Source organism: Emydura macquarii, unplaced genomic scaffold, assembly GCF_026122565.2.
Source record: "Emydura macquarii macquarii isolate MOO-44397 ecotype Brisbane River unplaced genomic scaffold, CSIRO-AGI_Emac_v2 contig_2887, whole genome shotgun sequence".
Taxonomy (NCBI): domain Eukaryota; kingdom Metazoa; phylum Chordata; order Testudines; family Chelidae; genus Emydura; species Emydura macquarii.
In genome coordinates this window covers 25098-35803 of record NW_027133024.1, presented here as the reverse complement: position 1 = coordinate 35803, position 10706 = coordinate 25098, and the positions used below count along the sequence as shown (strand labels likewise).

The 10706-nt window shown below is 43.8% G+C and overlaps 1 protein-coding gene across 1 annotated transcript in view; it reads left to right on the top strand.

The window, feature by feature from the left end:
- Positions 1–755: 755 nt before the first annotated feature.
- The window catches only part of LOC137166555 (antigen WC1.1-like), a gene marked incomplete at its 3' end in the record, with an annotated part of 34486 nt that continues 24535 nt past the window's right edge, over positions 756–10706 (top strand). The window contains exon 1 of the mRNA XM_067568327.1: positions 756–774. Coding sequence (XP_067424428.1) covers positions 756–774 — 19 coding nt within the window. The remainder of the gene's footprint in view (positions 775–10706) is intronic.

Here is a 10706-nt window from a genome sequence, read left to right as displayed (position 1 = left end):
GACCAAGCAGCAATAAAAAATTACAAAATCTCTGGTACCTAGTAGATCTGGCGTAGCATAGTATCATGGAATCATAGAATATTAGAGTTGGAAGGTAGCTCAGAAGGTCATTTAGTCCAACCCCCTGCTCATAGCAGGACCAATCCCAACTCAATCATCCCAGTCAGGGCTTTTCATTTCATCAGTCATTTCATCATAGAAGGCAATTTATGTTAAGTTTACACCGCAGTTTCCCACAAATGAAGTGTGTGTGTAGAGAAGCCCTGAGACTGGGTGAGACAACAAGGGAGTGAAACTGGGACTGGAGGCAGATGGGACCACCTAAGGGAAGGATGAGGGAGGAAACAGATCAGATGACGGTCCCAGAGGGCAGCGGCAGCTCAGAGAACAGGGGGAAACTCGTATTTGGCTGGGGAAGCCAGAGGTGAAGTCTAGGACTGGTTTGACAAGAAGACTGGGACTGGACATGAGAAGCTTCAGGAGTGGAGATGGAACTGGGTGACGAGGAAAATGGGACTGAGACACAGAGCAAGGGATGGGGAAGAGACAGGAGTGGGACAGGTTGGAGGTGAGGGAGCAGAAGGGGCTAATCTTGGGGGAACAAGGTAAGAAGGGTCTATGACAACTGGAGCATGCACCTCTCCAGAGCCTGGATCCCTGAGTTGTGCCATTCCCCTGCTGTCAGCAAATATTTGTCAACCCCCCACCCCTGACAAAATCTTCTAATCCCCCTCTGGTGCTGGTCCGTAAAGAGGATGACGGCCTACTACTGCTGTGAGTTAGTCTATTAGCTGCAGTGGCAGAGGTTTGTGTGGTGGATCTAAAGGTTCCAACCCTGATGGTGACCCACTTGGGGTCAATATGATACCATGTGATGGAACTTGTTTTTTTCCGGGTGCTTTTGTAAAAGCTTAGGAAATTATGGAGCAAACATTACTTTTAAGGAACATTAAGTTTGCAAAGTTGAGCAGTAAAATATAAGGACATGAGCAAATTAAAGTTGTCTTTGCAACTTTATTTTGGCCACCTTGTACGTAAGCATTAAGATATAGTCTTTGGCATGTTCTCATGTAATTATTTTCTCCACAGGATCCCTGCCTTATTCAGTGTACAGGAGAGACAGTGCTGTGACTCAGGGTTGTGGAGAGCAGGAAGCTGTTGTCTGTAGGACCCCAGCCTCAGTTGTTGCAGAAACTGTAGCGTGTGCACTGTATGAGGCAGAGGATTGCAGGAAGAAAAAGGAGGGTCTCATTGTTAAGGCAGTTGTATGCTGCCCTGGGAAACTGGATTCTATCCCTGCCTCTGCCACAGCATTTCTATAACGCTTGGTAATGTTTCACAAGAGGTCTCTAGCTCTATATATTCCTACAATTATGGGTGGCTGGCTTGAGACCGTGGAACCTGATTTGCAGAAGTGCTGAGCACTTGCTGCTGTAAACCGAAGTCAGTGGGATCTGTGCTGCACAAGCCTAAGTATTCTGAAAAACCAGGACCTGAGTGTCTTAAATTGGGCAACCAAAATTAGTGGACACTTTCGATATGTTTGGCCACAATGTCTCTGGGCTTCAGTTCCCCGTGTGTAAAATGGAGATAATAAAACTTCCCTACCTCCCAGGGGTGTTGTAAAGAGAAATACATTAATGTATGTGAATCACTCAGGTAGTATAGAAATGAGCACCATAGACAAGCCCAGGAAGAAATGAATAATTTAGTATCTAAAACTGTGCATGTGGATTCAGTGTGTGCAGAGTCCTCACTTAGAATGACAGAGCTGGTGCACAACAATTTATTTAATAAATTGATGTACAAATATAAATGAGCTTGCAGGGTGCAGTGTACAGCACTTCACATTCATTCACACAGCAAAGCGGGGGGAAGTCGGGGCCCAGGATTGAGGAATTGGGGTGTCAGCTACACACCAGTCAAGATTGCAGGGGTGGGAAGTCACAATTATAATGTAATTAAAGACTGTATCATAATGCATATGCACAAAAGGGACTAGTTAAAGGAAGCACAAATCTGGCATTCTGAATGTTTAAGAACTTGACGTTGCTAACTAAACTTTCTTCTTGATTCATAGCTTTAGAGATTTTAAGGCCTGAAGGTAGCTTTAGATCATCTAGTCTGACCTTCTGGGTAACCGAGTGTTACATTCCTCTCTGCAGTCTGGACTGGTGTATTGCTGGGTCACCCCAATCCCTCACTCCTGAAACACATCTTACCCTGCCCCGCTGTGTGAACCCCCACCGCTGGGTCAGCCTACACACAGCCTACAGCAAGCAAGGTGCTCTCAACTAAGTGAGTGAGTGCTTCTGGCCAGCCACTCTTGTGATAAGGCACTGGTATGGCCCCAGCCAAACCACCAGTCCCAGATGCAACCCTAGGAACTGCCAGCTTACAATGTTCAATGCTGCACACTGCACCCTGTAAGCCATTGGCTTGTCAATGTCTGAAAGAAATTGATCTGCACCGGCCTTGTCATTGCAAATAGTCTTACACCTCAAACCACATGAACTGCTTTCGATAAAACAAATAAACACATTTGTTAAGTACAGAAAGGTTTTAAGTGATTATAAGTCAAAGGAAAATAAGTCAGATTTGATCAAGATGAAACAAAAAGTAAATCGCATTCTAACCTAAGCTTAACACTTTCAGCAACCTTACAGTCTTAGATGATTCTCACCACAGGCTGGCTGGTCTCCTTCCCAGTCAGCCTCTCCTCTGGGTCAGAATTTATGTTGCTTGGTGGTGTTTGTAGATGGAGGTGGAAGAGACGGAATAGCAAAATGTTTCTTTTTTTTTTTTTTAACATGATCTTTTGCCCCATCTGGGACCTCATCCCCCTTTTAGGGTCAGGTGACAAACAATGTGCTGGTATGGCTTCGTCCATACTTAAGTCAGTGAGTATCCCCTTATTGATGCTTAGGCTAGTCCATTTTTCCTGGAAGAGCTGATTTGTTTTATGCATGCCTTAGTGAGGTGTGAACTGACTCTCTGCTCTTGGAGGGTTTTGCCTGAGTCCGCTTAAAGCAATGAACACACCTTTGGGAACGTTACATAGCGAAGCCTCACAACCATACACAGGACATTGCAACAAACATATTACTATAACAATAAAGTTCAGTACATCATGAGCATTCCAAAAACATCTTACATGATATACTTTGGAGTAAACAACAAACAATTACACTATAAGGGTGAACAGGAATGATACACAATCACACCATAAGGGTATACATGGGAGTGCGGTGTGTCACACCCAGTCTATAGAATTTAATGCAGTTACTCTTGTAGTGAATCTAATAACTTGTTTGGCTAATGCACATCTTCCAGTCTTTCTCTGAATACTTCAAGAGGAGGAGAATATTCTGCTTCTCTTGGTAATTTTTGCAAGTGTTTCATCACCTTTCTCCACTAGATTAAGAAGGCCTTTAGTATGCAGTGTTTTATCCCAGTGAAGGTACTTATACACTCTAATCAAGTCTCCTCTTGGGAATTCTTTTGACAAGTTAAATAGGTTGAGCTCTTTATATGTCTCACTGCAAAGCACATTTTCAAGCCCTGGAATCATTATAGTGGCTCTTCTCTGCACTCTCTTGAATTTTTTAACATCCTTCTTAAAATGTGGACACTAAACTGAATGCAGTATCAGTCTCTCCAATGATGTATACAGAGGTAAAATTACCTTCCTACTAGAGCTGGTCAAAAATTTTCTGTTTAACCAGAGTTTCATAGGAAAATGCCAGTTTGTTGCAACCAAAATTTCTCATGAAAGTGAGGTGGGTTCAGTGAATTTTGTCAAAATCACAGGAAGGGTCTGGCAGAAATGTCCATGATTCCCTGCCAGCTTGGGAACTGTTAAAAGAGGAGCCCTGATGAACAGAAGGATGAGTCAGTGTCTGCAGGGAAAGAGACTGAAACCCAGTCCCCATAAGCAGGGACACTGGGGTAAGTTGGGCCAACGCAGGTTTTGCAGGAAATTCTGTGCTCTGTGTAAGACAAAAGCCTTTAGTTCTTCAGTTGCTTTAAACCTTTTCTTTTTGATTGCTATGTTCCTGTGGATAAATAAATAAAAGCACTGTTCTGGGTCTGGTACTATTCAGTGTTGTTCTAAATGACTTGGACAATGGAGTGGAGAATACACTTATAAAATTTGTGGATGACATCAAGCTGAAAGGGGTCACAAGCTCTTTGGAAGACCGGGTTAAAATTCAAAATGATCTTGATAAATTGGACAATTTGTCTGAAATCAGTAAGTTAAAATTCAATAAAGACAAGTGCAAAGTCCTACAATTAGGAAGGAAAAATCAAATGCAAAAGCACCAAAACAGGGTACAATGCAGTACTGCTGAATATTATCTCGGGGTTTTAGTGGATCACAAATTGAAAAACTGTGATGCTGTTGCGAAAAAGGAAATGTCATTCTTGCTTGTATTGAAAGAATGTCATATGGAAGACACAGAAAGTAATTGTCCCTCTTTACCTAGAACTGGTGATGCCTCACCTGGAGTACTGTGTCCAGTTTTGCACAACACCCTTTAAGAAAGTTGTGGACAAATTGGGGAGTGTCCAGAGGAGAGCAACAAACATAATAAGAGGTTTAGAAAACATGACCTACGAGGAAATGTTGAAAAAAAATGGCATTTTTAGTCTAGGGAAAGAGAAGACTGAGGGGGTACTTGATAACAGCCTTCAAGTATGGGAAAGTCTGTTACTCAATTGTTATCCATGTCCACCAAGGATAGAACCAGACATCATCATTTTAGATTGCAGGGAAAGAGATTCAGATTAGATATTAGGAAAATCTTTCCAACTATAATGGTAATTAAGCACTGGAATAGGATACCAAGGGAAATTGTGTAACCCCCATCATTGGTGGCTTTTAACAACAAGTAAGACAAACATCTGTATACCTAGGCATGGCACAGATAAATTTAAGCTTTCCTTGGTGTGCAGGGATGGACTAGAAGATCTCTTGAGGTTCCTTCCCACCCTGCATTTCTATTATTCTGTGGTTTTATCAGTATTGAGGTCTGCTGACATAAAAATAAATGTTTATCCCTAGTAGATGTTCTTGAACATCCTCCTTAGTTACCAGTGGGCAACAGAGTGCTTCATCCTCTTCACATGATACGAACGTGCATCCTGTTGCTCTTGAAAACCACATATATTTATTGAACACCTCTTTACAGCATCATTAATAACAACTTTACCATCCTCATCTGTAATGGGCCTACACCAATGTTAGGGTTTGTTTGCTTGTTTGTTTTTTGTTCCTAATATACATGAAAAAACTCCTTCCTATTGTTCTTAGCCCTGCCAGTCACGGATTTACCTTTATGCCTTTGGTTTCTCTTATATGTTCAGTACATATCATAACTTCTAATGTAGACTGATAGCTATCAAGTTCCCCCTTTTTCTTTTTTTTATATGTTACCTTTTTATCTCTATTGCTGCCTTCACTTGGCCACTGAACCAGAATGAGCTTTTAGGCAAAGTCCTAAGCCAGTGGAGCAACCTAACTCCCAAAGGTGCCTTTATAATTTGCAGCCTTCATTGACTTTCTAGGACACATTAAACCTCGGCTGGTCGGAGGGGACACTGCCTGCTCGGGACGCGTGGAAATAAAACATGGAAACACGTGGACCACAGTCTGTGATGCACACTTTGATCTCAACATTGCCAGCGTTATCTGTAATGAGCTACAGTGTGGAATTGCTCTATCTACCCCAGGAAGAGGTCACTTTGGAAAAGGAAAAGGGTTAATCTGGACTGAAAAATTCCAGTGCATGGGGAATGAGTCTCTCCTGTTTTCCTGTCCCAGGATACCACGAGTGAATCAGACATGCTCACATGCAAAAGATGCCGGAGTCACATGCTCACGTAAGAATTCAGCGCAATGTCTTTAAAATTCCAGTGATGTGTATTGCAGATTAAAGTGAATGAATGTTGTGATCACACTTCCTAGGGAGCTGGCTTTGATAGAGTTCGGTCAAAAACACAAACAATTGAAGACAATGAGAAAGCGATGAAATGCCCCCTGACTTTCCCTTCTTTCACTATTTGGTATAAAATAGATCCAAGGCTCCCTCTCTAAACCCCTTCTCCCTTCTCCCCTGGCACACAGGGTTCCGGCTGGTGAACGGCAGCTCAGCATGCACAGGGAGGGTGGAGATCCAGGTTCTTGGTGCCTGGGGAACCGTCTGTGACTCACACTGGGATTTACCAGACGCCAACGTTCTCTGTCATCAGCTCGACTGTGGATTTGCTGTATCGGCTCCAGGAGGAGGGTATTTTGGGATGGGAACTGGCTCTGTCTGGACAGACACATTTCACTGTAAAGGGACTGAATCCCATTTGGGGTATTGCCCTGTTACTGCCCTGGGGGCCTCTCAGTGCTCACACGACAATGACGCCGGTGTGAATTGCTCAGGTAAGTGCAGCAGAAATGCTGGATTAATGTCACCTGCCCCTCAGTGTGTGACACTGCCCCCTAGAGCAGGGGGACCTCAGGGCACAGAAAGGAGAACGGGATCTAGTTATTAAACCAGGTATAATAACAGTAAATATATTAAAAATAAAATAAAAGTAAATAATATTATCACAAAAGAATAGTTGTGACCCGGGAAAGCCCTGGATTCTCCAGTAAAAAAGACAGCAACTAAGTCCTTATGCAGGGCAGTGGAGCAGGTGCAGAACTAATAATTAGTGATGGAGCAAGTAGCGATTGCCAATACGGAGTTTGCTTCACACTTCCTGTTATAAAATATTCTCAGCACGTTCTTGAGAAGTTCTCAGTCCCTCATTGTTTGCAGCAGGCCTTGGCAATTGGGCAAGAGGTCAGTGCTGGGGCCAGGAAAGTGCCTTTCCCTAGCGCAGTGAAATTTCTTCCAGGTTTGGCTGAATTATAAACTGCTGAAAATAACCATTTCTCTTCTCTCACATGAGTTCCTGAGGCCATTTTTGGTAGCATATCACAGAGAAAGTCGTTTTTTTTCTTACTTAGCTTTTTCACTTTTCTCACATCTTTCCCACTGAAAAAAAATTTCCCCTGCTTTCTTACAGTTTAAAAAAAAAATTCTAGCTTTTTACAGTGAAAAAAAAGGTGAAAATGAGAAAGGAGGAGGAAGAAGGAAACCTGTAAACCCAAAAACTGAAAAGGAAAATTGATTTTTTTCCTTTCCTAAAAGTTGAAGTGAATCAACATTTTAATCAGCATCTAAACAAAAATTTTCATTCCATTTCCACATGCCAATATACTGTTTAAAAACTAAAATCCTGTATTTGAAATACTTCACAGGAAAAAAATTGGGTTGTCGATCTTACATAAAAAAAAAATTAAACAGTATTATTTAGTCAAAGCAAAATGCTCAAGAATTCCAAACTCACTACTTTTTTAGGGTGATTGGGCTCCAACCTGAGACCCTCAGGGCCTGACTTGTCAAAGTACTCACCGTTTCTGTGGAGCTATTTGTATTCAAAGTACCCTCCAGACATCAATAAACCCTCACAAAACTCCAGGGACGTAGGTGGGGAATATTATTATTAGCTCAATTTGACAGATGGTGACACAGAGAGAAATGAAAAGTGTCTTGCCGAAGTCCCCCAGGAGTGTGCTCAGCAGTGCAGTCAGCAGTGCAACCACAAGAAAACTGAATATTTGGACTCGCAGCCCTGTGCTGGTTCCACCGGACCTCACTCCCTTACTGCAGAGCAGCTGAGCATCCACATCTTGCTGGACTTTGGCTGCAGTTGTGAGTGCTCAGTGCTTCTGAAAATCAGACCCCATAAATATTGGTTTAAGAGACCTGCTCAGCATCACCTGTGACGTCTGCGGCAGAGGCAGGAATAAAGCTGAGTTCTAGAGCATGATGGTCACTGCTCTTAGCAAGATCATCCTGGTTCTTCCTGAACTCCCCTGCTCATTCTCTACCGGCCTTCCAGTTTCTAAGGTGAATGAGGCAAGGGTTGTACAGGCAACAGCCTGACACTGCACATCCCCCATTCATCCATCCTGGGAACAGACAGTGCCAGGGGTCCTGTGGAAAAAATAATTCACTGGAAAACTTAATATTTATTGCCAGCCCATCTGGTTTCCTTGTGGCTAAATGGAGCCCGTCTTCTGGTCCAAGTCATAGATCCATGGATTTATAAGATCCAAAGAGACCACGGTAATCATCTGCTTCTCCCCTCACGAAAAAGACTCCTCCTGCTTAATGAAGGAGCAGCTCCCCTCTCTGCCCCAACGTCTCATCCATGCACTATGTCTCCATAGTGCTTCTTCACTGGCTGGTACTGGGATCCTTACAGAGAAACCTACCAAAGAAGCCATGGATTTAAACCTTCTTCCTAATAATCTACATGTAGCTTCCAGGACTCTCTCTCATAGTGCTCAGGGTCACTGGTTCCATTCCAGACCATGACTAAGCCTATACAGGTCCTGCCCAGCACTCTCAACAGATGTCTACTCTCCTCTTTACAGCTGATACCTTTTTACCATGGTGGCAATTCACCTCGCACTTCTCCCGCTTCTCACAGACGCTGCTACCTGCATTCCTAACTCAATTCCCTGCAGCCATGCCCTGCCTCTCCTAACTGGCTACCCAGTCCATACCCTGGTTCTTGGAGGGAATGCCTCAGCACATGAGGACGCTGATTTCTTCTTACAACTATGAGAAGGAGAATCCCTTCAAAGTAAAAATCATAGAATCATAGATTAGGGTTGGAAGGGACATCAGGAGGTCATCTAGTCCAACCCCCTGCTCAAAACAGAGCCAACCTGAGCTAAACCATCCCAGCCAGAGCTTTGTGAAGCTGGGCCTAAAAACCTCCAAGGATGGAGATTCCACCACCTCCCTAGGTAGCCCATTCCAGTGCTTCACCATGCTCTCAGTAAAAAAGGTTTTCCTAATATGCAACCTAGACCTCTTGCACTACAACTTGAGACCATTGCTCCTTGTTCTGTCATCTGCCACCACTGAGAACAGCCTAGCTCCATCCTTCCTGGAAACTCCTTTCAGCTAATTAGAGGCAGTTATCAAATCCCTCTTCATTCTTCTCTTCTGCAGACTAAACAAGCCCAGTTCCTTCAACCTCTCCTCATAAGTCATGTGCCCCAGCACCTCAATCATACTTGTTCCTCTCCACGAGACTACCTCCAATTTGTATACATCCTTCCTGTAGTTGAGGCCCAAACCTGGATACAATATTCCAGATGTGGCCTCACCAGTGTCGAATAGAGGGGAATAATCACTTCCCTCCATCTGCTGGCAATGCTTCTACTAATGCTGTCCAATATGCCATTAGCATTCTTGGCAACAAGGTCACACTGTTAATTCATATCCAGCTTCTTGTCCCCTGTAACCCCCAGGTCCTTTTCTGCAGAACTGATGCTTAGCCAGTGGGTCCCCAGTCTGTAGCTGTGCATGGGATTCTTCGTCCTAAGTGCAGCACTCTGCTCTTCTCCTTGTTGAACCTCATCAAATTTCTTTTGGCCCAATACTCCAATTTGTCTGGGTCGCTCTGTATCCTATCCCTATCCTACAGTGTATCTACTGGTTCCCCCAACTTAATGTCATCTGAAACTTCCTGAAGGTGCAATTCACCCCATCCTCCACATCATTAATGAAGATGTTGAATAAAACCGGCACGAGGACCAATCCCTGGGGTACTCCACTTGATACCGGCTGCCTACTAGACATCGAGCCATTGATCATTACCCTTAGAGCCCAATGATCTAGCCAGCGTTCTATCCACCTTATAGTCCATTCATCGAACCCATACTTTTTAACTTCCTGGCAAGAATACTGTGGGAGACCGAATGAAAAAGTTGCTAAAGTCAAGGTTTATCACGTCCACCACTTTCCCCATATCCACAGAGCCAGTCATCTCCTCAAGCCGGTTGGTCAATCAGGTTGGTCGGGAATGACTTGTCCTTGGTGAATCCATGCTGACTATTCCTGAGCACCTTCCTCCCCTCCAAGTGCTCCAGAATGGATTCCTTGAGGACTTGCTCCATGATTTTTCCAGGGAGTGAGGTAAGGTTGACTGGTCTGTAGCTCCCTGGATCCTCCTCCTTCCTTTTTAAAGAGGGGCACTGTATTTGCCTTTTTATAATTGTCTGGGACCTCTCCTGATTGCCAGGAGTTCTCAAAAATAATAGCCAATGGCTCTGCAATCACATCAGCCAACTCCCTCAGCACTGTCGGATGCACTGCACTTGTGCATGTCCAGCCTTTCTAAATAGTCCTAAACCTGTTGTTTCAGCACTGAAGGCTGCTCACCTCCTCCCCATTCTGTGCTGCCCAGTGCAGTAGTCTGGGAGCTGCCTTGTCTGTGAAGACTGAGGCAAATAAAGCACTGAGTACTTCAGCTTCTTCCACATCATCTGCCTCTAGGTTGCTTCCCCCATTCAGTAAGCGGCCTACACTTCCCTGACCACCTTCTTGTTGCTAACATACAGTAGAAATTCTTCTTACTACCCTTTACGTTCCCTGCTACCTGCAACTTCAATTGTGCTTTGGCCTTTTTGATTTCACTCCTGCAACCTTGAGTAGTATTTTTATACTCCTCCCTAGTCATCTGTCCAAGCTCCCACTTCTTGTATGCTTCCTTTTTGTGTTTAAGCTCACCGAAGATTTCTCTGTTAAGCCAAGCTGGTTGCCTCCTATATTTGCTATTCTTTTTGCATATTGGGTTGGTTTGCT